The sequence below is a fragment of the Astyanax mexicanus genome, chromosome 24, assembly GCF_023375975.1.
Source record: "Astyanax mexicanus isolate ESR-SI-001 chromosome 24, AstMex3_surface, whole genome shotgun sequence".
Taxonomy (NCBI): Eukaryota; Metazoa; Chordata; class Actinopteri; order Characiformes; family Acestrorhamphidae; genus Astyanax; species Astyanax mexicanus.
In genome coordinates this window covers 30,197,491-30,225,135 of record NC_064431.1, presented here as the reverse complement: position 1 = coordinate 30,225,135, position 27,645 = coordinate 30,197,491, and the positions used below count along the sequence as shown (strand labels likewise).

At 39.6% G+C, this 27,645-nt stretch overlaps 1 protein-coding gene across 2 annotated transcripts; it reads right to left on the bottom strand.

The window, feature by feature from the left end:
- Positions 1-27,645, bottom strand: bicd2 (bicaudal D homolog 2 (Drosophila)). Of its 2 annotated transcripts, XM_007254561.4 has the most exons (9): positions 27,201-27,641; positions 15,393-15,605; positions 13,041-13,193; positions 11,568-12,005; positions 9,891-10,220; positions 7,772-8,449; positions 6,530-6,681; positions 4,873-5,113; positions 1-557 (listed from the first exon to the last, which is right to left on the bottom strand). In XM_007254561.4, the coding sequence occupies exons 1-9, from the start codon at positions 27,402-27,404 to the stop codon at positions 555-557; spliced, it is 2,412 nt and encodes an 803-aa protein (XP_007254623.3). In that variant the 5' UTR covers positions 27,405-27,641; the 3' UTR covers positions 1-554. The 2 variants fall into 2 exon arrangements, with proteins under 2 accessions (XP_007254623.3, XP_007254622.3); XM_007254560.4 differs by lacking the exon at positions 1-557 and having other exon boundaries at positions 1,993-5,113; positions 27,201-27,645.

Below are 27,645 nucleotides of genomic sequence, written 5' to 3'. Positions count from 1 at the left end.
GCACAGTTTTCAGGAGAGAAATCTGTGTAGATTAACATCCAGCACTTACAGATGGATTACAGCAGTACAACTAATGCAAATACATGTGTATCAACAATAATGGTATAACCTCTTATTACACATATATAACCACAGCTATTGATATACACTTGTGTAATAGTCAATAATAACTAAGTCAAATTGAAGCTGATTTTTTTTTTAGACAAACTGTAGCACTGTAATGAATAACTGTACTACAAATAGAGATGTAATGACATATCATTGTTATTAAATGTGTAATAACACAGTTATTAAAGACAGTAGTTCTAAAAAGTGAGACCCATAAACAAAAAAACAGAACAAGCCTGGACGATAAATAAGAAAAACATACTGATAAAGCTGCAGGACTCTTTAAATATCATTAAGCTCATTTGCCTGCATATCTAAGGAGGGAAGGAAGTGTGTAAGTGTGTGTGTGTGTGTGTGTGTGTGTACACTCGTGTAGTCTGAAGCGCTGTGGAGCAGGACTGTCAGGATGATTTGCTTAACCACGGCTCTCTCCTTGGCAAATAAAATTACTGTAAGATTAAAAAAGAAATACATAAAATCATCATTAGAATCATCACAGCAATATTAGTCATATTAAATATTTGATTCTTGTATTTATATACATATTCATACAAATGATTAAAAATAAAAAAATAAAAACAAAAAAAGAAAAGCAGAGAATCAGAACTGATCAATAATACTTTTTACATCTGATGTGTGCTTCCATATTTCACAATGGAAATTATAATACAATATTATAATGATGTGTTGTTGCCTACGGTAACGAGGATATGACGATACTGTGATTCTGTGATTCGCGAGCAACTTGTAATCACCATCAAAAAGCCTGTGATATCTTTTTCTTATTATTAATATATATTTTTATTTAAATTTCATTCATTTATTTATTACAATTTTGTTACTTTCACTATTATTATATTTTAATTTATTTTATATTTTATAAATTCTTTACTTTTAATGTCCATTTATATTAGAATTTACTCTTTTTTTTGTTTACATGTTTATTTATTAATCTATATTAAAATAAAAATTAGATATTATGTATTTTTTTTTTACTATTTTATTCCTTATTATTTCTGATTTCTTATTAAATGTTTTCAATCCCTTTTATACTGTGAATTCTCAGCCACACTGCTGCAACAAAATGAAAATTAAATTTTATTATATTTATTATTTCGCATACAATATAATATTTTGTATATACATCCCTGTAAGTGAGATACTAAAAAATACAAGAATTTTATCAGATTTGTAACAGAAGTCAATGATCCAGAATGTCATGATAATAATAGTAGTAGTAATAATAATAATAATAATAATAATAATAATGCACTCCAAATGTCTGCATATATCCAGGATTAAAAAATAAATAAAGGATAGGTAAAATAAATGATACTGGACAGATATAATCTATAGTCTCTAGTAGATATATAATGAGAAATGAGAACAGTGTGAACTTTTATTTTGCTTTAAAAAAAAGTAAAAAAGTAGTACCTGATGTGATAATTATAGGGGTTGGTGATATGGCACCATATTTCAGGATATAATATCGATCACCATATACAAAAATGTTGGCGATATATTGTGTACGATATGATATGGAAACACCCCTAACTAGCAATGATCATGACCGGTGGTGTCTGGCTAGAACTGTCCTTGGTGTTTCCAGTGTTTAGGTTAGCAGTGTTAGCATCATTAGCCTAGCATCTTCAGTTCTATAGTAAGAAGGCACACATCAGATCTGATCTACTGTATCAAACGTCTTTACTGATCGACAGAATCTCAATCATGGTCGATTACATTTAATAGATCTTTTTACTATTAAAATATTCTTTTTTTAAAACATCTGCAGGGTTAAATGTGCACATCCACACACAGAATGTTAGCATAGCAGCATGCTAAAGACAGACAGACAGGTGGTGTTGAAGGAGGAGGACACACATGCAGATGAAATATTGTTGTTATTCTTGTACAGAAAGGACAATACAATCTTGAAATTCCGTAACGGAATACAATGGAATTTAATACACAACAGTATACAATAGATTCAATTCAATTCAATTAAATGGAGATTCTCCATTTAAAAAAAAAAACATATAATCTGACCCAAATCTAGACCAGTAGAGGTTCCACTGAGTAGCTTTTAGCTTAGCATCATGCTAAACATGCTAATCATGGGGTCCGTATCCCAAACCGTGTTTTACTTAAACGGTCGAATGACATGTTTTTGATCTTCATTGTATCACTGGTTAAAAGGTACAACATTTAAGCAGAAAATACATAAACATTTCCAATGTTTTACAAAATTCTTTACTATAACAATTTCCACTGAAATTAATCATCACTTCCATTCTGAATAAAGCTAGTATGACTAGCATTAGAACACACAATCCAGCATGTCTAAAATGTGGCTCCTGGGCTCCCCCTACAGGTGAGGAGCAAATTTTTGTTTTTACTCCACTGCAATTAATACAAAACACGCTATGAGCAGCCCTTTATAGACAGCTGTACACATGCATTTGTTTCCTTTTTGTTTTTCTTCCAATTTAGCTATGCAAATTGTCCCACATATTCAGCTGCTACTTAGCTGTATAACCCCTTATCACTAGTGACAACAGCCACAACACAAGGAAGGTGAAGACTAGCACACACCTCCTCCGATACATGTGAAGTCAGACTCAGCCTCTTTTTGAACTGCTGCTGATGCTGTAGCATTACCGAGTAGCATCACAGCGCTAACACTCGGAGGAAAGCGCAGCGACTTGGTTCTGATACAACAGCTCACAGACGCAGCCTTGTGCTGATCCACATCACCCTTTGGAGTGATGAGGGGAAAGAGCGCCATCGACTGTACCCACCCAGAGAGAGCAAGTCCAATTGGGCTCTCTAGGGTTTTGGCAGCTGATGGCAAGCTGCATGACCGAAATTCAAACCAGCGATCTCCCGATCCCGATTGACTGAGAAAGTAGAGTAATATTACTGGATTTTACGCTAATATAACTCAACTCATGCAGCTCCACCAAAGATCCACAGTGCATTAGCAGATTTCCAACTTGGAGTAGGACTGATCCAGATACCCATCCTCTTAACTACAGTCAGAGGAGCATCAACACATCAAACAGAACCAGAATCAGAACCTCCTGCTATCATTTTATCCAGACTGCAGCTTTATTTGTGGCTGTAAACGGTACAGCAGGATCAGGCTCTGCAAAGGACGTCTGACCTCCGGATTACGCCGACTTATTCCCACTGACACTCAGCTGAGAGCTTAGCACTTAGACTAATGCTGAGGAATTAGCCACACACACACACACACACACACACAGCTGGAGTGTGTATACGCTGGGAGCTGATGGATGTGGGTCACCACAGGACAGCCCAAAACTCACAACTTATACAGAAGTTTTTTTTTCTCCTTTAATGCTGCATACCCTAGCATCATTAATGCTTCATCCAGTGTGAATCTTCACTGCTGCTGTATAAAAAATTGACCATTCAGATGCTACAACCAGGTTTACTGGTTAATGATTGGTTATAGTTGTAGTAATGTTAAATCTGTTCATAAAAAGTAAATAAATTAAACTTTGCATGCAATCCAAAATCCTTAACCCAAAAAGGAGCCAGCAAATTTGTGCTGATTGATGGTTTACGGTATCAATTACAGTACAATAAACTGAACTGTGACTGTAACCCATGTATTGTTGGGTTATTGCCAATTTAGTCAGCGCCGAGCACTTAAAACCCGAGAAAAAACAGCAAAACAACAGTAATCCGCCCTTTATTCAGGCATTTAAATGCCTTTTTTAAAAGGTAAATAAGAGCGTTTGTTTTTCTGGGATTAAAAGCGTGAATTCAGCTGTAACTGGAAATATCTGCGCCGCAAAACTGTGCTGGACTGAGGTGCACAGCTTTCAACACGTGCTCAAGTTTACAAGCACGTGCCCAACCATGTGGATGGAGGCCATTCGTGAGGTTACCTGGTGTTTACTCCTGAACAAATCCTCACGCTCCCACCCCCCCCTCCTTCTTCTCAGGCAGCAGCAGCCTGTCACTCACACAGACACAGAGACAGAGCTGTGTATCTACTTCTTGTCAAGAATCAAAATATTGCAACATGACATGTTTAATTTAAAAGCTGACGATGCTTAAACGATATATTGTGCAGCCCTACTTTCTTGGTCTGCCGGGTCACCAGATTTATTGAGATTAATGGGACTATTATTCACAAAAAAGCTACCCTGAAAAACATAGAAAATACATAAACTGACGCACAACAGAGTTAGTGTTAGTGGTGTGTGTGTGTTTGTGTGTTTAAACAGACATGCAAAACCAACAGACATGAAGCGCTGATGATCATGTGATTAGATGGTTAGTGGATGGTCTTAGCGATGATTGTGAAGCTTCACACAGAAGACAATTAGTCCAAAAGCATCAGTGAAGCAGCCAGTTAGAAGACAGCAGATGGTTAGTCAGTCAGTTGTACAGGATGAGATGTACATGGTTAGTCAGGCTGGGTGATGAAGCAGGGATGCAGCAGGTCAGGTCATCGATGGTTAATCAGCTTCAGATGTCACACAGGATCTTATACTTCTCACTGCAGAAGACCACCGGGCTGCCCGAGCGACTAACCACCGGGCTGCCCACAGGGCTACCCACGCGGCTGCCCAGGGGGCTGCAAACACGGCTAACCACAGGGCTGCTCACGCGGGTAAACGCAGGGCTGCCCACGCGGCTAACCACAGGGCTGCCCACAAAGTTAACCGCGGGGCTACCCACAAAGCCCTGGGAGTGCAGGCGGCTTCTGCAGGGCAGTCTGGGACTTACGTGCGGGCTGGACGACGAGGCCGGCCCCTTGCCCCGAGAGAAGGGTCCTTTGCCCCGGGGGGCGGGGTTACTGCCCCGGCGCGACTGCTCGTGGTCGAACTCCAGGTCCTCCAGGCGCTGGGTCAGAGCCAGCTTCTGCTGGATGGCCATCCGGAGCAGCGAGTTCAGCGTCTTCTTCTCGTCCTCAGCCGCCGCCAGCTGCCTCTGCATGTCGTCCAGCTGAGTCACGTACTCGTCACACCTAGAGGAAGAGAAGAGAGAGAAAAAGACATGAGGTTTTAGGTAGTTTTAATTTGAATCAATGGTTTATTATGAAAGATTGGCAGAGTTTTTTTTTTTTTTTGAAAATTTAGGCCATTTGTTCCACCCATTCAGCTGTATAAACCTCATCACTAGTGATGCCCCAACACATCAGGAGGGTGAAGACTAGCACACGCCTCCTCCGATACATGTGAAGTCAGACTCTGCCTCTTTTTGAACTGCTGCTGATGCAGCATTGCCAAGTAGCATCACAGTGCGTTTGGAGGAAAGTGCAGCGACTCGGTTCTGATACATCAGCTCACAGACGCAGCCTTGTGCTGATCCACATCACCCTAGGAGTGATGAGGGGAAAGAGCGCCATCCATACTGTACCCACCCAGAGAGAGCAAAGCCAATTGTGCTCTCTCAGGGCTCTGGCAGGTGAAGGCAAGCTAAATAACCGGGATTCGAACTGACAATCTCCCGATCATAGAAGCAGCACTTTAGACCGCTGAACTACTCGGTGCCCACACTGGTTTATTTTGTGCTCAGTATTGTTTTTTTATGTAGATTTTTTTTCTTGGCATATAGGGGTGTTTCAAACAAGTATATAGGGGTGAGTCAAAAGTTGCAGGATACTTTTATTTTAGAAAAACAAAAGGGAAACTAAAAGGAAAAATAAAGTACTGGGTGAGTGGGGGGCATCTATAAGTTTCCCTAATATTAAAAAATTTAAATCTATCCTCAACATATTTTCTTTTTGAAAGTATTGGTAAACTTTTTTAGCACTATAACGGTACATGTGTCAGACGATACATCCTATTTATTTTAATGGAGAGCGCCGCAGCATGTTGCAGTGTGTTGAACGCAGCCCCGCCCGCCGGCAAAAGTTCGGCTGAGATCGATTTTATTCAAATGAATCCAGACGCTGCGCTGCATCCAGCCAATCGGGAAAGAGCAGGCTGTGACATCACACACATACGAGCCTCACACATACAGAACAGCTGCCTTTCAACCACAGAAGAGAAGCTGAAATATAGGACTCTAGATTATTATAAAATTAAATAAAATTAAATCCTAATTAAATTAAATTAAAAATCCTAAAAACTTATAATTTTCTACTTCTGTTGCTTAATTTCAAGAAAAAAATCTTCACGGTCACGCCCACAAGGTGAGCCAAGTGATCCAGCGCCCACTCTCCCAAACTACCACTAAAGTTTTTAAAGTTTCAAGATATACTTGACTGTCTGCTGGCTGTTTGGACAAGGTGTTATTCTGCTACATGTTATTATACTTTACAGTCGTAGATCCAGTGTACAAAGTAAAGACAAACTTATGTACATTGAGCCAGACAGCCAACTTTATTGAGCATGATACTGAAGCTATGTGAGAACTGTGTGTGTGTGTGTGTGTGTACCTGGTGGCGAACATGGCTCGGAGGGAGGAGAAGGTGGCTGCGTCCTCTTTCAGAGCCTTCAGCTCGTTCCTCAGCTTCATCATCGTCTCTGTGACGATCGTCTTCTCGTTCTCATATTTACTCTTCAGGTTGGCCAGAGCCACCTCCGCCGTCTGCAGGGGGAAGAGATCGGGTCAGAGCACTGAGCTTATAGCCTGTTATAATCTGTGGATCAACTTAATATACATATATAAAAAAAAATAAGTAGCCCAAACTGATGTAAAAGTCAGCATGCAGTTATTTTTAAGGCAGATATGTAAATGATTACAGGTGTGGTCTGATTAGATACTGGGTTTGGACACAAAAGGGTGCAGAGATAGCTTCCCTGACTGCTCCATAAAAAGGCTCTCAAAAAGGCTACTTTTTTTGGGTAGTGTACCTCCTGGTGAGAGATCAGCCAAATCAGTCTCCAGATTTATTGCCAATTAAGCATTTATAGGACCATTATTATAGTTATCCTTTCACTCTAAAGTCCTATCCTGACAGGATTAGTTTCTGAGGGGGTCTTGGGGGTCATTTTCTTTTATGGGGGACCTCTGATTTTATTCCCGTCCGGAACGATAATGTGTGTTTTTCACAGACTTCCTCTAAAAACAAAAAAATACAGGCTGAATCATCTGCTGTTTTACGCTGAACTCGTTTTACGTGGTCCTCCAGTAATTTTAGTACCGTCCAGACGCACATCTCCGAGTTTCGTCTCCTCGAATGTAATAAAATAGCTATTTGTCCACTGCTGCGCACTGTAATTACACTTTGGGTGTACACTTTTCCATGGAGATCCATGTAAAAAAAGCGAGTGGAAATGGAGGAGCTACTGAACGCCATGTCATGTGACTGAGAAAGCCAAAATAAAAAAATAAAAAAATAAATAATAAAAAAATAAAAATAAAAATAAGAATAAAACTCACTGGTATTCCTGTTTTTTCAATTGCACTCTGGATGCAGGAGTTTTATCACTATTAAGAGTAGAAGTTTGAAATATCCTTCACAGACGTCCCCCTGAGAAACTAACCTAATCCCGTCCGGTTTGGGACTAATACTGTAATCACTGAAAAATCTGAATAAAATGTATAATGCATTATAATAATAATTATTATATAAATTTCAGTTACTGTATATCTTGTGTGGATGTTAAATAAATAAAAATAATAATAATAAAAATACTCCTGTTGGCACACATCCCCTCTGCACTCTCCTCCTCACCTGTTTGTTGGCTTTGAGCACGGTCCTCAGCGTGGCGATCTGTTCTCGTTTAGTGCTCAGCAGGGACTTGAGCTTCAGGATCTCCTCCATGCAGGCCGTCTGGTCTTTATCGGCCACAGCGTTCAGCTCCAGAGAGGCCACCCTCTGCCTGGACAGCTCGGTGGTGCGGTCCACCGCCTGCTGGAGGTGCCGGATCTGGTCCCGGATGATGGCCACCAGGTTATAAACGTCCATCGGCTCCTTTTTGGAGTCTTCCCGTGCCGGGCCAGCGGAGGCGCTGTTCGTGGTGCTGTGTGTGGATTCGGAGGCGGGGGCGGGGGCCGGTTCCGAGCCAGCGGGTGTTTGTGTAGATGATGGACGGGTCGCCTTGCCGTCGGCTCCTTTCCCCTCTTTGTAGAAGTCGAGCATGACGCGGCTGGGCGTCTCGTTGTTGCACATGCAGACGTGGTGGTACAGGTTGGCCAGCTCCTCGCTGAAGGCCACCAGCTCATCCTGAGCCACGCTGAGCGCTCCCTGAGATTCTCCCGCCAGAACGCTGGTCTCCTGGAGCTCCTTCTGCAGCCGCGCCAACTTCTCCCGGTCCACCCGGCCCCCGCTCTCCAGCTCAGACACCTGAGAGCTCAGATCACGCACCTGACTCTCCAGACGCTCCTGCACCTCCGTATGCTCCGCCCTCACCTGGGGGACAAGAGACAGAGAGACTTTTATTATTGAAAGTACATTATTGTTCAGAGTTTTAGAATAATTTATACAATTTCTGTTTTTTTGGGAGAACAGTGAGACTGTGAGAGAGAGAGTGAGAGAATGTGAGACATTAAGAGAGACAGATGATGAGAGAGACTGACAGAGAGAGACAGAGACATCGAGAGAGAGACAGACGATAACAGAGAGGCAGACAGAGACCGAGAGAGCCAACGAAAGAGAGATAGACTATAAGATAGAGACAGAGTGTGTGAGAGAGAGAGAGATAGTGTGAGAGAGAAAGAAAGACAGTGAGAGAAAAAGAGAGACAGTGAGAGAAAGTGAGTGAGAAAGTGTGAGACAGTGGGAGAAAGTAAGAGACAGTGAGAGAGAAATAGAGAGAATGTGAGACATTAAGGAAGACAGATGATGAGAGACTGACAGAGAGAGACAGAGACAACGAGAGAGTGACAGACGATAACAGGGAGGCAGACAGAGAGCCAATGAAAGAGAGATAGACGATAAGACAGAGACAAAGAGTGTGAGAGATTGAGAAAGTGTGAGACAGTGTGAGAGAGACAGAGTGAGAGAGATAGTGTGAGAGAAATAGAGAGAGTGTGAGACATTAAGAGAAACAGATGACGAGAGAGACTGACAGAGACAATGAGAGAGAAACAGACGATAACAGGGAGGCAGACAGAGAGCCAATGAAAGAGAGATAGACGATAAGACAGAGACAAAGAGTGTGAGAGATTGAGAAAGTGTGAGACAGTGTGAGAGAGACAGAGTGAGAGAGATAGTGTGAGAGAAATAGAGAGAGTGTGAGACATTAAGAGAAACAGATGACGAGAGAGACTGACAGAGACAATGAGAGAGAAACAGACGATAAGAGAGAGGCAGACAGAGAGAGAGAGAGCCAACGAAAGAGAGATAGACGATAAGACAGAGACAAAGAGTGTGAGAGAGAGAGAAAGTGTGAGACAGTATGAGAGAGACAGAGTGAGAGAGAGAGAAAAAGAGAAACAATGAGAGAGAGAAACAACAAGAGAGACAGATGATAAGAGAGAGACAGACAGACAGAAAACGAGAGAGAGAGACAATAAGAGAGAGACGATAAGAGAGAGACAATAAGAGAAAGAAAGACAGATACAGAGAAAGTGTGAGTGCCTATGAGTCTTCAGCACAGTGACAGTATGTTGACAGTAACTGATGGCTCCATAGGCAGCTTGCTGGATTGGGTGCTTGGGTGAAAACGGGAAGCTCTGATTGGCTGACAGCACTCTATACTCTCAGGGTGAAAGAAGGATAATATTAAAGTATGTAGAGAACTACAGAGTGTCCTATATAATAATCGGAGCTGAATAATGGATAGTATATATAGAAACACATACAGATTTTGTCATAATATTATAACAGATCACTGAAACATCAGTCTCACCTCCTCGTGCTCCGCCTTCAGCGCCTTCAGCTCCTCCCTCAGCTCTCCGGCCTCGGCTACGGCCACCTCGTATTTACAGCGCAGGATCTCCGGCCCGTGGATGTCCAGCTCGTAATAGTCCACGTCTCCTTCCTCTCGGCTGTCCCGCTCCCGCTCGCTGTCCAGAGCCGACTGACGCTCTTTGCCGGCGTGGAACCTCCTCATCGCCCCCAGATCATCACTCAGCCTCGCCATCGCCTCCTGCTGCTCCGCCAGAGAGCCGCGGGCCTGCTCCAGCTGCTTCTGAGACTCCTGCAGAGTAGAGAGCAGAGCCACCTTCTCCCTCTCAACCTGCCAGAGAAACACACACACGTTACTGAGTGAATAAAAACACAATACATGTTTAATAGTTTGTAATGAAGGCATATTTAAGCTTCTTTAAGTTACACCCATTGCTTAAATATATATGTAAATCCACACAAACAGCTCATCTAATCCCTGCAGAGAAGCTGTGCAAATTAGTGTTGGGACAAAATATCGATATTGTCATATATTTTATTGTATTTTCATTTGCAATACTTGATCAATATGTGGAAATATGGATATTTTTATTAAAACTAGAAAAAAGTTGCACCCAATTTGACTAACTAAAGTTACTGCTTCATTACTCCATTACTGTCAGTACTATTTTTACTTCACTACTGTACTTAAGTACTAAAATGCTGTATCTGTATCTACTGCAGTAATATTTTTACTTCACTACTGAAGTACTTAAGTAGTAAAATGCTGCATATACACTACAGTTCAAAAGTTTGGGGTCACATTGAAACATCCTTATTTTTGAAGAAAAAGCACTGTACTTTTCAATGAAGATAACTTTAAACTAGTCCTAACTTTAAACAAATGCACTCTGTACATTGCTAATGTGGTAAATGACTATTCTAGCTGCAAATGTCTGGTTTTGGTGCAATATCTACATAGGTGTATAGAGGCCCATTTCCAGCAACTATCACTCCAGTGTTCTAATGGTACAATGTGTTTGCTCATTGGCTCAGAAGGCTAATTGATGATTAGAAAACCCTTGTGCAATCATGTTCACACACCTGAAAACAGTCTAGCTCATTACAGAAGCTACAAAACTGACCTTCCTTTGAGCAGATTGAGTTTCTGGAGCATCACATTTGTGGGGTCAATTAAACGCTCAAAATGGCCAGAAAAAGAGAACTTTCATCTGAAACTCGACAGTCTATTCTTGTTCTTAGAAATGAAGGCTATTCCATGCGAGAAATTGCTAAGAAATTGAAGATTTCCTACAACGGTGTGTACTACTCCCTTCAGAGGACAGCACAAACAGGCTCTAACCAGAGTAGAAAAAGAAGTGGGAGGCCGCGTTGCACAACTAAGCAAGAAGATAAGTACATTAGAGTCTCTAGTTTGAGAAACAGACGCCTCACAGGTCCCCAACTGGCATCTTCATTAAATAGTACCCGCAAAACACTATTTAAGTACTGAAATACTTTATCTGTATCTACTGGAGTATTACTTTACTTCACTACTGTACTTAAGTACTAAAATGCTGTTCTGTACTCTACTGGAGTATTATTTTTACTTCACTTTATTTCATCATGTTAATGGACTAAACCTGGGAAACTGGTAAAAGTACAGTAATGGTCTTCTCATGATTCAGAAGATGCTCACCTGGACGAGCTGCTGTTTGAGTTTCTGGATCTCTGAGATGTTCAGTTCGCTCAGCAGATCGTCCACCAGACTCGGCGCCGGTCGGAACCGCTCGCCCTTCTTGGGGGTGGAGCACCGGTTGTCCTCGTCGCTGTCCACCATCTTGGCGAAGCCGTTTTCGAAGGTGCGGACGGCCTCGTCGTTGTTGGGCTCGTCCAGACCGAGCTTCAGCGTGTCCAGAGAGCTGGCGAGGAGCGAGTCCCCGAGGGTCATGTGATTGGTCAGTTCTTTCCTCAGGGCCGCTTTCTGCTCGCGCTCGGTCTTCACCGTCTCCAGAGCCTCGGTCAGCTGCCGCTCGGCGATCTCCCGCAGCCGGACAGCGTCCTCCAGCTGGCTGTTGAGGTACTGCGCCTCCTCCTCCAGCCGGCGGATCTCATGCTTCAGACCCTCGAACTCCACCTGCAGTCACAGCAACCAAACAGCAGGGTTTATACGCTTTTTAACCAATACATTTCTGTGATCCTTTCATGACCTTTCCAAGCCTTTAAGCAGGATTCATACACTTTTGAACTAATACATTTTCATGACATTTTCATGACTTTACCATGACTTCGTGGCAAATTTTAAAAAACATCAGTACAGACATAGCAGAAAACTAAAAAATAAAAATCCATGTCAAACTGGTTATAGTAGGCCAGTATATCTCTCACCTAAAATTAATTGACTTAAAAGACTTTGAATTATCTCCTTTTTACTAGCTGAATTACATTTCTGCATATTTCATATATATATATATATATATATGAATGAAGCCAGACCGCATTTAATCAGCATTTTTCTCTCACTGTGTGAATTTACGGTTATTTGAAACTCCAGTCTGAATTGGACCCACATAGACAGCCAGCTAATGTGAAACAAATAATTTTTTTTAACCAAAACAAAATTTTCAAATTTTCATGACTTTTCCAAAACTTTCTGGGTATTTTTATTTTTTCCAAAACATATCCAGGCCTGGAAATTGATATTTCCAAATTCCATGACTTTCCCGGGTTTTTCATGACCGTATGAACCCTGAATCAGCCAGAGCAACAACAGAGGGTTAATGATTCCATTATGAACAACCACTGTATAACAATTATGAATATGAGCATAACAGATTTTCTATGAGCCCATTCATCAAGAGGAGCATCTGTGAGGTAAGATACTTCACTAATTGATTAGATGTTCTTGGCTCATAATCTTCTTCACAGCTTAAAAAAAAATAAAACCTCTAAATGCACAGACTGGTGTCTCAAATACTTTGTCCATACAGTGAATTTTACAGCATCAAAAATAGATAGATGCATACTATCTTTATCTTTATGTTTAATTCGTTCCCTTGTTTTACTACATCAGGGCACTTCAGGACAAGAGTGTAAATCTGTTTTCAGCTGTAAACCTGTGATGATAAGTACAGTTTTAAGTGGATGAACGGTTCTCACGGTTCTGTCTCACCTGTCCCTGTCTGAGCAGAGAGACCTGTTTCTGCAGGGTGATGTTCTCCTCCTCCAGCTCAGAGTAGTCCTGCAGCAGCCGAGACTCTCTGACCTTAAACTCCCTGATATCATCCCGCAGCCGAGCTCGCTGCAGATCCACCAGCTCGTTACTCTGAGAGAGAGCGAGAGAGAGAGAGAGAGAGAGACAGAGCGTAAACATAATCAATAGTCAATATTAACTATATATGATCCAATAATTAATATTAAAATGATTCTGTATATATAAATTCTTGAACTGCATAAATGATTCAGTATCTACTAAACGCAATTTAGAAACTGATATAAATGATTCATTACATACCTTAAATGATCTAGGAACTGCTATAAATAATTCACTAGCTGCTATAAATTATTTGAGAACTGCTACAAAAGACACGGTAACTACTTTATGTAATTCAGTATCTGATATAAATGATTCAGTAGCGGTTATATATGATTTAGTATCTATTACAAATGATTCAGTACCTGCTATAAATGATTAGGATACAACTATAAATGATTCGGTAACTGATATAAAGGACTCGGTAGATACTTTATATGATGCAGTACTGATATAAATGGTTTAGTAGTGTACATTATTTAGTATTTTTTACAAATGATTCAGTACCTGCTTTAAATGATTCAGTATTGGTTATAAATGATTCGGTAAATTATATTTTCAGTAAAATAATTCATAAACTACTTTATTTGATTCAGTACTGATATAAATGATTCAGTAGCACTTATATATCATGTACTATCTATTACAAATGATTCAGTACCTGCTATAAATGATTCAGTTACAACCATAAATGATTCGGTAACTGCTATAAATGATTCTGCAATTATTTTATATGAAGCAGTACTGACATAAATGATTCAGTAGTGGTTATAAATTATTTATCTTTTACAAATGATTCAGTACCTGCTATAAATGATTCAGTTACGACTAGAAGTGGTTCAGTACCTGCTGTTTTGGGTAACTGTTATAAACGATTCGGAAACTCCTTTACATGATTCAGTATCTGCTATAGAGGATTCAGTAGCAGCTACAAATGACTGTAACGACTTTATATGATTTAGTTTATATAATAAACAATCCAGTATCTACTATAAACAATGTAGTAACTGCTTTAAATTATTCAGTAGCCGCTCTGTAACTGCTACCCACTAGAAACGATTCATTAACTGCTATAAACGATTCATTAACTGCTATAAATGATTCAGTAACTGCTACATTTGATTCAGTAACTGCTTGAAATGATTCAGTACCTGCTATAAATGATTCAGTACCTGCTATAAATGATTCAGTTACGACCATAAATGATTCGATAAACGCCTATAAATGATTCTGCAATTATTTTATATGATGCAGTACTGATATAAATGATTCAGTAGTGGTTATAAATTATTTATTATCTTTTACAAATGGTTCAGTACCTGCTATAAATGGTTCAGTACCTGCTGTTTTCGGTAACTGTTATAAACGATTCGGAAACTACTTTACATGATTCAGTATCTGCTATAGATGATTCAGTAGCAGCTACAAATGACTGTAACGACTTTATATGATTTAGTTTATATAATAAACAATCCAGTATCTACTATAAACAATGTAGTAACTGCTTTAAATTATTCAGTAGCCGCTCTGTAACTGCTACCCACTAGAAACGATTCATTAACTGCTATAAACGATTCATTAACTGCTATAAATGATTCAGTAACTGCTACATTTGATTCAGTAACTGCTTGAAATGATTCAGTACCTGCTATAAATGATTCAGTACCTGCTATAAATGATTCAGTTACGACCATAAATGATTCGATAAACGCCTATAAATGATTCTGCAATTATTTTATATGATGCAGTACTGATATAAATGATTCAGTAGTGGTTATAAATTATTTATTATCTTTTACAAATGGTTCAGTACCTGCTATAAATGGTTCAGTACCTGCTGTTTTCGGTAACTGTTATAAACGATTCGGAAACTACTTTACATGATTCAGTATCTGCTATAGATGATTCAGTAGCAGCTACAAATGACTGTAACTACTTTATATGATTTAGTTTATCTAATAAACAATCCAATATTTACTATAAACAATGTAGTAACTGCTTTAAATTATTCAGTAGCCGCTCTGTAACTGCTACCCACTAGAAACGATTCATTAACTGCTATAAATGATTCAGTAACTGCTTGAAATGATTCTGTATCTACTACAAATGACTCAATACCTGATTTAACACTGATTACATCCCTAAACACAACCTGAAGCACAGCTCCACCCATCTAAAGCCTGAAAGCCCCTCCCCCCATGCCTCACTCACCTCTCTCAGCTCGAGCGCGAGAGCGGCCAGTCTCTCGTTTTCAGCCTGTGTGCTGGTCAGGGTGGTTCTGGTCTGTCGCAGGTCGGCCTGCAGATCCTGAACCCTCTGCTCGTAGAAAGCCTCTTTAGATGCGGACTCCAGGATCAGGGACTCCTCCCGGCTCTCTCCGTCCGCCGCAACCTTCCTCTGGGCGGAGTGGGCGTGGCCATAAGCCTGCGTACAGGACCAGAGAGAGAGCACCCTGCTGAAATCCTTCAATACACTGATCTCAATACTGATAATAGAAATATATTAAACTCTTTATTGACTATTTGAAAGGGACTGTATCTTAAACAGCCAATTATATTCACAATGTAGGTTTGAAAATGATGATGGTTCCCTTAACTAAAATACTGCATAAAGCATATTTAGGATTTTGCACAATTTCATACTGGATCTAGAGTAAGCACAACCAACATCTTTCCTAACTTTGCAGTTACTTTATGTCTCAAACAGATGTTTAAATGATAGCAGGTTCCATATAGAAAAGTCAACAGAGGACACTTTTGGGTTAGTGCAACATTTGTCAGTTTCATTTTCTGACTGTTTGAGGCTTAATGCAAAAAAAAAATAAAAAATAAAAATGGATGCAAAAATCATAATTATTTTTTTTTTACATTTCGTGCAGTGAAGACAAAAACAAGTTTTACCCCCATTTTTATAATATGTAGTTTTCCCTCTCTGCTTTTTAAAACCAGAATTTTAGCAAAAAAAAAATATATTTTTTTTTTTTTCCCATTTTTTCATCTGGTAACAAAAGTTAGTTGAATTATACCATCGGATTTGTGTTACAAGATACAAAAATGGAAAATTCTGAAAATCGAGGAAAGATTCGCTTTTTATTTTTTCTTGAAATTTTGTTTAAGAAAGGCTAAAATAAAAAAAATAAATAAAAACTGGATAAAAACCAATTTCTTCCTTACTATACTGAATAGAATTGTTTTTTTACACCCAATTCTCTAATTTTGAATTTAGCTTGAAACGTTCAGAAAATGGAACTGCTAAATGCTGCACTGATCCTTTTGGGTAGTGCACCTCTAGGTGAGAAACTGGTCAACATTTTTTAACTCTAAATCAAGTTCACTACTAAAATTTGAGTGATTTGAGACACAGCCCAGAAGATGAATCAGCTGTTTTCTTGTGGACTGATTTATAGAGGGAGGGAGTTTCAGTCTGTAAAGTCTGAATGGAGGTCTATGGGTGTGTGTGTGTGTGTGTGTGTGTTGAGACTGAAGGAACACACAGGAACCACAGTGTGTGTTTTCCCCCTCAGACACAGAGGAGCTGACCCCTGTGACCCTGCATCCAGCCTGAGTCTTCCTTCCTTTCTCTCTCAGTCAGTCTGCTAGATCACTCAGTTTTCCCCTCCTTTTCACTCTCAACTCTTTCTGCTCTCCTTCGCTCTTTCCATCCATAGTTCCCAGTAGGCCCATTCATTTCTGTTTTTTTCTTCTCTCTTGCTGTCCCTTCCAACTAGACCCCTAATACTCCTCCTTTCTTCAGATAAGTGTGATGGTCAGTCTGATCAAGCTAGTGTGTATAAGAGAGAGAGGGAGTGTGTAGGAGTGTGCCTATGTGAGAAAGTGAGAGAGAGACAGTTAGAGAGAGAGAGAGAGAGACAGAGACAGACTGCAAGTTTGTGTATGTCAGAGTGGCTGCAGTAGTGTGTGTGTGTGTATGTGTGTGTGTGTGTGTGTGTGTGAGAGAGAGACGTGGTTCTGGACTGAATGCTGATGCGGATGTTGGAGATTCTTTGGCTCTCAGCCACTGAACCGCATGGCCTCGCCTCACTAATAGAACACACACACACACACACTCTAAAAATAAAAAGGCAACACTATAATATGACTAATATGACTTTAATTGTTTCTACTAAATGTATGCCAGTGTCATATTTAATTATTTATTTTTATTTTTTGCAGCAGCACTATATTCTTAAAATGAATCTTAATTTAAATGAATCTTTTTCATACTGCCAAAAAAGTGTTACCACAAAAATATTCTGAAATATTGTGATAATATTTAAGGGCCATTTCTCTCACTCCTGATTATATCTTGACTCCAGTATCGTGATTCATGTCGTATTGTCAGGCTCTGTCCTCTACTCAGTCCTGTAATGATGTAATGAAGCTTCTGTGTGAAATTTTTCCCAGCAACAGTGGAGTAATTTTAAAAACAAGGCCTGTCAGACGCACTGACTTACCCTAACTACCCCTAACTACCCCCAGCTCTGAGGGTCCGTCAGGTTAATCTCGGACCTCAGACCCGAACCGGCCATAAATAACAACAAACAGGGAAAAGTACCGGGGGGTCAGCGCAGGGTCAGAGTCCGGTCAGACAGGAAACACCACATTACCTCCAGAACAAATCCTATTGGAGAGGTGATCAGGCTCTCGCGTGTGTGTGCATGTGTGTATACTCCAGAGTGTGTGTGTGTAAGAGAGAGTGTGTGTGTGTGTGTGTGTGTGTATGAGTGTACGTCATCTCTTGGACGAGAGACTCTGAGAGGAGAATAAAGGCTTTTATTCTGTAAACAAATTCTGTAAATCTTCCTGTGGCCTGAACGCCTAAACCTGCTTTAAGCAGCAGCCAGAACTGAACCTCCCATCTTCAGTTCTACACTGGAGCTACGAGGCTAATGTGAATAACAGGGAGTAGCTCCAGTTAGCAACACGCGTGGGGGGGGGTAACTTCTGTTTAAGTGACACACACACACACACACACACACACACCACGCAGTGACACAAAAGAATCCATGGAGGTTTGAGAAGCTTCTGTTAATGCGGTACAACCATTGGTTTGCTCACCCCACTCCACTGTTTCACTCTTAAGATGTGATTACAAAATAAAACAAGGCCAAAGTAACAAAAGTACACATGATGTCAGGCTAGACCATATACACCGTTTTGTTTTGTAAAACCACTCCTTGCTGCCCTGCTGAGAACAACAGGTTCAATGTTCAGATTTACAGTGTTTAAATATTTCAGGTCAAGAAAGACTTTCTTTATTTTATATTTTTTATAAAAACAATCATTTATGTTAAGCTAATTCAAGAGAAATGGTCTTTTATTTTTTATAAAAACTTGTTTTTTTTCAGGAAATAGTTCAACTTTAAATGTCTAGAGATACATTGCTGCTGTTAAAAATGCATTTTCTAATAAAGGGAGTATTGGCAAAACTGGTTATAATGTTTATGTTAAGGTGGTGGGAGGCGGTGTCTGCAGCTGCTGAAAGTAACTAATAAAGTAGCTTGTAAAGTAACTTAGTTACTTTTAGAATCAAGTAATCCATAAAGTAACTAAGTTACTTTTTAAAGGAGTAATCAGTAATCGGATACATCATTTCTGATGTTGTATGAGTCACATTTACAGTATGTATTACATTTTTGGCTCTAAAGTATACGTCAATTATTTTTCCATATTTGGCGTCGTAACTATAAATGATTCAGTATGTCCAATCAGAAGAGAAAACACGCTCACACAGTTTGTTGGGGTACATTTTGGTGCGTTTAGGTTTATGCCTGTGTGAAAACAAACCAAACCAAGAGAGAAATGATCTGAATAAACAAACTCATCAACTGATTCAGACCAAAGAAACCAGTTACATGTTTAAAAACGATCCTAACAAATCCTGAAGATCAGAGACTCGCTGGCTCAAGGCCGATTCTTTAAATAGACCCGAACCCCGATCATAACTACAGCCAAGCCTCATTAGAAACAGCCCGAGAACCAGACCAGCAGCTCAGGGCTGGGAAAGATCCGCCTCCATGCAGCTGTGGACACTTCTGACAGGTGGAAACCACAGTCCAGCCGCTCCCTATTGGTGGAAACCACATTCCACTCCTCCGTCCTTCCTCTGATGAAGAGCACAGCTGTACAGCCTCACTTCCTCCTGTTCCTGCAGCCGTCAGAGTCAGAGCGAGCGGCTAAACGGAGGCGTGAAAAGCAAACGCTTACATAAAACCACATTCCAGCAGCTTCCAGCAGTCAGCACTCTGAGAAACTGTCTGAGAAACGTCTACACCTGCTTACACTGCCATCAAACTTCAGAACTTACACATTACGTTCTTCCTTTACTATTAAATTACAGTACGTAAAGAATACTAAAAGTACTTTCTCAATTTAATATACTTTCTGAGAAATACACATTAAATATTTTCATGAATTAAATATGCCTTAAAGTTGTGTTGACTTCATTTTCTGAATCAGTTTCTCTGATTTTGCTATTTATAGGTTTATGTTTGAGTAAAATGAACATTGTTGTTTTATTCTATAAACTACAAACAACATTTCTCCCAAATTCCAAATAAAAATATTCTCATTTAGAGCATTTATTTGCAGAAAAGGAGAAATGTCTGAAATAACAAAAAAGATGCAGAGCTTTCAGACCTCAAATAATGCAAAGAAAACAAGTTCATATTCATAAAGTTTTAAGAGTTCAGAAATCAATATTTGGTGGAATAATCCTGGTTTTTAATCACAGTTTTTTTTTCATGCATCTTGGCATCATGTTCTCCTCCTCCACCAGTCTTACACACTGCTTTTGGATAACTTTATGCTGCTTTACTCCTGGTACAAAAATTCAAGCAGTTCAGTTTGGTGGTTTGATGGTTTGTGATCATCCATCTTCCTCTTGATTATATTCCAGAGGTTTTTAATTTGGTAAAATCAAAGAAACTCATAATTTTATATATGAATCTTCAAAATGGCAACTTGGAAAGACGGGTAAAAAGACTGTAACACAAGTCATTTTGGAACATTTCTATTGATCAATTCATTGTTAAATTTTAGGACAAATACTTGGCAACCAAAACTATGCATCTGAAAATGTCACTTCTTTATGAATATGAACTTGTTTTCTTTGCATTATTTGAGGTCTGAAAGCTCTGCATCATCTTCTTTTTTGTTATTTCAGACATTATTAATTTTCTGCAAATAAATGCTCTAAATGAGAATATTGTTATTTGGAATTTGGGAGAAATGTTGTCTGTAGTTTATAGAATAAAACAACAATGTTCATTTTACTCAAACATAAACCTATAAATAGCAAAATCAGAGAAACTGATTCAGAAACTGAAGTGCTCTCTTCATTTTTTCCAGATCTGTATATGTAGCAGTGAAGTGTGAGCTCACCCATTACACGTGTGTGTGTGTGTGTGTGTGTGTGTGTATTAGGGGATTACTCTGCCCTCTCGTCACCTTGCCCGGAGTCTGATCCCGTCTGTCTGAGCTGAACACATGCTCTGCACATGTCCGTCATGTTTTTAACATGTTGTTGTTCATGTGCTGGAAACACTCAGACTCTGTATGACGTAACGTCAGATCTGAGAGTAATGAGACTGGTAATGATCTGAGTCCAGTCTTAGCAGTTAGCAACATTAGCCTAGCGCTTCCCACTGTAGCTTAAAGAAGCAAACGGCTGCATCAGGGGTCAGTGATCAAACATTAGAAGTTAAAATGCTGTAAAATGAGATTTAACCAGATAATATTCTTTTTGCAAGTCAGGGCTAAAGACAGGAAGTTATTCTTATTGCAGTAATGTTAGTGCATATACAGTACAACAACATAAGATGGGACTGGGCAATTAAAGGCTGGAAAAGTAAGTGGTACTAATAAAAACAGCTGAAAAAGGAGCAGATTGCAACAATCTCAAATGATTAGGTATAAAAAAGAGCACTTTAGAGAGACAGATTCCTCAGAATCATGAAAATGTGACTAAATGAAATGCTTACAGTAGTATATTGATGTGATAAAAAAAATAAATAATAATAATAATCTTAAGCTGTTCCGTGTGCCACTCTGGTGGAGCTCTGGTGTTTGGGGTGAGGTGCTGGCGTGTTTCCAGCCCACAGAGACTTTTTATAGCTTGATTTTGACACAGATCATTTTACTGCCCTTCCAGATCTGCCCCTATATTTAGAAAATCACTTTGATTAGAGAAGAATGGACCTCTGAGAGCTGAGAGACACATAACGTCAAAACAATGATAAGAAAATGTTAAGATAATGTGTGTTTGAGAGAGGGCTGATGTCTGAAAGCGATAGAGAGAAAGAGCCCAATGATAAGGGATTAGGGAGTTTACAGTGCTTATGTTTCAATAAAAACACGGAATAAAGGCAGGTATCAAATGAAAACTGTATATTATATCGCAATACCAAACTTATATTGGTATTGGTATTCAAACAATGCATAACAAAGCATAACATTTTCATCAACAGAACATGGAATCTCATGTTTCCACAATGCATATTGTCAAATATTTCTAAGCGAAGCATCGTGCTACGATACTTTGTTACACCTCTAACCAATACCAACCCTAAATCATCTTTCAGTCTGATCAGTTGATTGCTGATACCAATCGAGGGCGGGGCTCGATTCCACATAAACCTTTCCAGACAAACTTGGTAATGCATCATCGTGCAGGGCTTCTATAAATGTTCTGTTTTGTCTTTTAACCACATTTACAGCGTTGTGGAACACAAGCATCAGGCAGAACTGCACTTTAGAGCTCGACCAGATCACACTGACTCCCGTTCTCCAGAATGGACGCTCTGAACATCCTGCTTTTCACTGCTCTCACACAGGAAGGAAGTCCGGGGGGCTTTTTTAAGAATGTTATGACGGGTTGATTCTTCCGAGACCTTCAGCTGTGTGTGTGTGTGTATTACGTGTGTGTATAGTCCTGTTCTGTAGAAAACTTTATTAAAATATATATTTACTATTTTTATCACATTTCTTTTACTGTTTCTTCACACTCATATCTGTCCTCACAGACTGTGAATGTGTACCGCGTCTCTCTATCTGTCACTTTTTCTTATTTTTTATATTTTATTTCCAATTCACCAAGGAGGGTGAAGACTAGAAGGCACACGCCTCCTCCGATACATTTGAAGTCAGACTCCGCCTCTTTTTGAACTGCTGCTGATGTAGCATTTCCAAGTAGCATCAGGAAAGCGCAGCAACTCTGTTTCGATACAACAGCTCACAGACGTGGCCTTGTGCTGATCCACATCACCCTAGAAGTGATAAGCGGAAAGAGCGCCATCTACTGTACTGTACCCACACAGAGAGAGAGCAAGACCAATTGTGCTCTCTCAGGGCTCTGGCAGCTGATGGCAAGCTGCATAAACAGGATTTGAACCATATCCCTGTCTCTTTACTTTATCTACAGGGTGTTTCAGCTGTAGGTAGGAGTGTGTAATAGAGTGGAGGACAGTGAGAGATGATAAAAGACTGACTAATCAGCACTAATCACTGCAGTACTGAGAATAATAAAGACCCACCACCCAAATAATAATCCTAATATCTGCTCTGTGGTGATTTTCTCTTACGTGGGGTTCTGAGTATTAAAGAACAGGGTGAAAGGAAGAGGAGAATAAAACAGATACAGAACTACAGTCTGTAATTATTATAGAACTACAAAGTGCTCCTAACAGGGAGATAGGAGCACTAACTCATAATGTTATGCTTGATCTACAGTCCGCTGTGCCTGTTATGGTGTAATAAGTGTATCTTGAGTGTGTGTGTGTATCACAAGATGAGACACACAGGGCCGTAACAAAGAGGAACTAAAACCAAACCAGCAGTGCTGCACTGATTCACAAGTTCCTCTGCTGTAAATACTTCACTATTCTTAGACCTCCATCACTCTGAGGACAGTACAGGCCGAGAACACACTGAATTAGGGGTGTGCCATATCGCATCGTACGCAATAATATCGTCAACATTTTTGAATATCGTGAATGATTTTATACCCTAAAAATATGGTGCCATATCACCCACCCCTAATTATCACATCAGGGTACTACTTTTTACTGTTTTTAGCAAAATAAAAAAATTCACACTGTTCTCATTTTTCATTATATATCTACTAGAGACAGATTATATCTGTCCAGTATTGTTTATTTTATTTTATTTTAATCCTGGATATATAGAGATATTTAGAGTGCATTATTAGCATCATGACATTCTGGATCATTGACTTCTGTTACAAATCTGATCATGATCATCTGGATTCTTGTATTTTTTAATATCTCAAGTAGGGGTAAATCATTAATTTATATCGCCCAGAGTATCGTTATCGCGAAAATACCATGAAATATCGTGATATAAAGGGCCATATCGCCCACCCCTACACTGAATCACACACAGAGTTCACTGACTTACTGAAACTCACCAACAAGTGTATTTTTAAGGTCTCAGTAAAATGCGAAATCAACCGGAGATCCGATGTAAACCTATAGTTACTTACACAAAATAGCTAATGTTAAGTAGCTGGTGTAAACAGAGCTGCAAGCTCTTTAGCTGACGAGACAGTGTCGGCTCTGCTGCAGCCCGGGTTTTGCTCTGTCTGTAGGCTGCCTGAGCCAAGGTGGGCGGGGCCATAAATACTAATTCACGGGTTGATGTAGACACGGTGCTTTTCCTAATCGACTCGTTTTTCTGAGTATTTTCTTTTACTAGCTACTGCAGACAATAGAGGACGAGAAACTGTTTTATATGCAGCATCATATACAACTATAGTATTTCACAAAGAACAAGAAAAAGTGATTTTTAGCAGAAGGAGACCTTTAAATATCAGGCATTTCTGTGAAAACAATACGGAAAAATTAGTCTTAGAGTTTATTAAGAACTGTTTATCTGAAGCGATCCAGAGGAACTTATGTCATAACCTAATTCCTGCAGCATGCGGTGGAGTCTGACACACTTCAGCAGTCTGCCAATCTCTCTCTCTCTCTCTTTCTAATTCAGAAACTCTTTTGTTTCTTTCAGTAAATTATGGAGCAGGTAACGAGGCTGCAGTAATAACAGGGTGGAGGCAGTAGAGTCAGCAGCTCTTATTTTTGTTTGCAAAAAAAAAAAAAAGTTTAACACACAATCTAAAGCTTTATTTATTTACACACCACCACATGATGAGACTAGTTTCTAGATTAGATCCTGATAAGATCTGAACAGCATGCATTTACAGATAGTGGTCAAATGCGTCTCCAGTCAGACTGATTTCTGATTGGTGTGTGGTACAGAAAATGCAAATTCACTTGCTGTGCTGCAATCATTACTGTTTATGTTCTACTGTGAGGAGGTTTGGTCGGTGGTTGAATGAGTCTTTAACAGATGGATGTGTTTACACTGCTAGAACATCTGGCTCAAATACATCTTCAAAAACACAGACCTGATGCCTCAAGAAAAAGATTTCCCCTAAAGAAAAAGGTCTGTGATGTGCGTGTCTGTTTCTTAATGCTATTTTTATTTTATATAAAATACCGTATATAGCAAAGTAACGAATGAAACAGTTTTTTTTTTAAATGCACAAGTTATAAATGTTATATTCATGCATTAAGTACTTGACTTGCAGCGCTGTCTGTAGCTGTTCTTAAATAATAGGTCTATGCTTCTTCAGTGTTGTAATGTTAATTAACATCATTCTGAACAGATTTCACCCATTCAAACAGGCCAAAAATGTCTTTTTAAAAGCTCAGTTTTAGCGCTCTACTTACTAAATAAAAAAACGCAGTGTTTAAATCAGGCTCATAATGACAGTTTTATTGGGCGAGTTATGTCGGGCTCAGGCAGATTTGTTTGTTTTTGGGTCTGATCTAAGCTCTAATTCAAACCAATTACAGGTGTGAACATGCCATAATACTCTGCCCTCAGGATAGGCTCCACTATCAGCAGGATTGGCTTTCTGATTGGTTCTTCACAAAACTAGATGATACAAGATACAAACAAAGTCATTCAGAGTGAGTTTGGTGTGAAATGCTTCATTGTAGAGAATCTCACTGAGTCAGAATTGTTCAGAGTGGTGGTGAAAGAAATTAAACTAAATTTGTAAAAGCTCCCTCAGAGAAATATGAATACAATGAATACAACAGGCTGAGGCTAGAGCAGAACAATATATTGATTCAACATAATCACTGAAAACATTTGGTAATATTTGGTAAGCAAAACTATTTTACAAAAAAAAAAAAAACAACAACACAAAAAAGCTATTTTGCTATTCATCACAAGTGAAGAGACAAAAAGGTGTAAGGCCAATAATGACATTTTTTTTGAAAAACAAAACAATGTCACTAACCTTGCGAGAACTGACATTTGCAGCAGCCTGGCTGTCAGTTCTTGCTATAGTTCGTGACATTTCATTTTGGAGAGAAACAGGATTTTTTTTAACATAATACAGAAATTTACAGGAAATTACTAATACAGAAGGACGGCGGGAAAGAGGGATAAAAAAAAAAACGGGAGACTTGACACAAATTGGCATTTTTCCAATTTGAGGGTGGACTAAGCTAAAATCAGTGGGTTTATTTAAAATCAACTGCACAACAGCACAATGTACCAATATATAGATACAGTTACAGATATAGTGATATAGTACCGATATCATACCTGTCAAGTTTTGGACTTAAAAATAAGGGATTTTTTCCGCTGCCCCAACAGCCCAAACGAGGGGAAAATTTTTTTTTATATATATATATTTTTTTATTTAATAGATTTAAAATTGAAATTGAAGGGTGCACAAATTTACAAAAAGGACATGGATCAGATATATTCCATAAGTAAATAATAGTCCTAAGGGGCCTACACAGGGGCCTCCACTCCTGATCAGTTCAGTTAATTTCAGCCCTCTCCACATTTTCTCTCTCTCCAGCTCAACCATCTCTTCTACCCCTTCTAAATAATACATTATACCACAATACTTGAGATTTAAACAAATTCTAACAAACCCTAAAACTAGCCCTGAACTAATAGAGTTTGGAAATGATAGTTATTGGCTGATCAGGCACATCAGGGCAGGGCATTTTATATATATATATATATATATATATATATATATATATATATATATATATATATATATATATATATGTAGATTTTTCTCAAACCCTGAATATCTATCTAGCTAATTCTAAAGTTAAGCTAACTGAGTCACAAGCTGTATTTTATTAAACACACAGTGGGTTTAATTTATGTTTTGATTCAGAGAAGAGTCTTTTTAACCAGCTATCAGAAACAATCTCATCACAGTTTACATGGTTAGTTACCTTTCTTTTAGAAAAATTTCCGTATATCCAGATTAGTTTTAACGACAGCTGCTCCGACTAGCTGCCTGAACTCACAGCGAGGGGAGGGGCGGGGCTTCCCGCACACCAAACTGCGCTCCGCAAAACCAGCTAGCTGATTGGCTGTTTCTCCTGAAAGGCGGGACTTTCTCCTTGAACCGGCACCACGATTGGTTAAGAGACACACAGCGGTCAGTGCATTGTCGCCTGTGGCCTATATATTTTTTTATTTAGTATAATACGGGAAATTTACGGGAAAATACTAATACGGGAGGACGGCCGGAAAGAGGAGTAAAATACGGTAGTTTCCCGGCCAAAACGGGAGACTTGACAGGTATGCGATATGTCCATATAGTTACCGATATACTGATTCAGTTACCGATATACTGATTCAGTTACCGATACATACAGTTACCGATATATTGATATAATTATTGATATATAGATATATTTATCAATACATCAATAAAGTTACAGAAATATTAATATAGCAACCGATATATTGATACAGTTACCATTATATATGCTGATACTCCGGCAGTTGAGCTGAGTATTGAGTATTTGAGTACTGCAGTATTTCAGTACTGAGTATTTGAGTAAGTTACTGCGTATTTGAGTACTGCAGTATTTGAGTACTGCAGTATTTGAGTATTTGAGTACTGCAGTATTTGAGTATTTGAGTACTGCAGTACTGCGGTCCGGTCTCTCACCTCTCTGAGCTGCTCCAGCTCCTGTCTGAGGGTCTCATATTCCCCCTCCAGCTCCTCGTATCTCTGGCTGAGCTGCTGTTTCTCCTCCAGCACGGCGAGCCCGTACTCCGCCGCCTGGATCTTCTCCCGGGTCGTCTCGCTCAGCTCCCGGGACAGCCGCTCCACCTCGCCCCGCAGCCATGAGCCCTGCTCCGCCGCGGACATGACTACCCACCGCCCGGTTCCCCCGGTGCCCCTGCCCCGCTACTCACCCGCTACAGACCCGGTCCCCGGTCCCCGTCCGGCGCTCCATCCCCCCGCTCCCTAACCGATCTCCCGATCCCCTAACCGACCCCCGGATCACCCGATCTCTCGGTCCCTATAAACTATAAACTCCACTAACCGCCCCGCGAACAGCCGCCCAGCCGCACCGAGAAACAACCGAGCTCTTTAAGACGTTTGAATT

Excerpts from the sequence above, each read along its gene's own strand:
- bicd2 (XM_007254560.4), bottom strand. The coding sequence starts at position 27,404 with ATGTCCGCGGCGGAGCAGGGCTCATGGCTGCGGGGCGAGGTGGAGCGG. Across the intron at positions 15,606-27,200 it reads AGCTGGAGCAGCTCAGAGAG|GCTTATGGCCACGCCCACTC; the intron begins GTGAGAGACCGG and ends TCCTGTACGCAG. Across the intron at positions 12,006-13,040 it reads CTCTGCTCAGACAGGGACAG|GTGGAGTTCGAGGGTCTGAA; the intron begins GTGAGACAGAAC and ends CTGTGACTGCAG.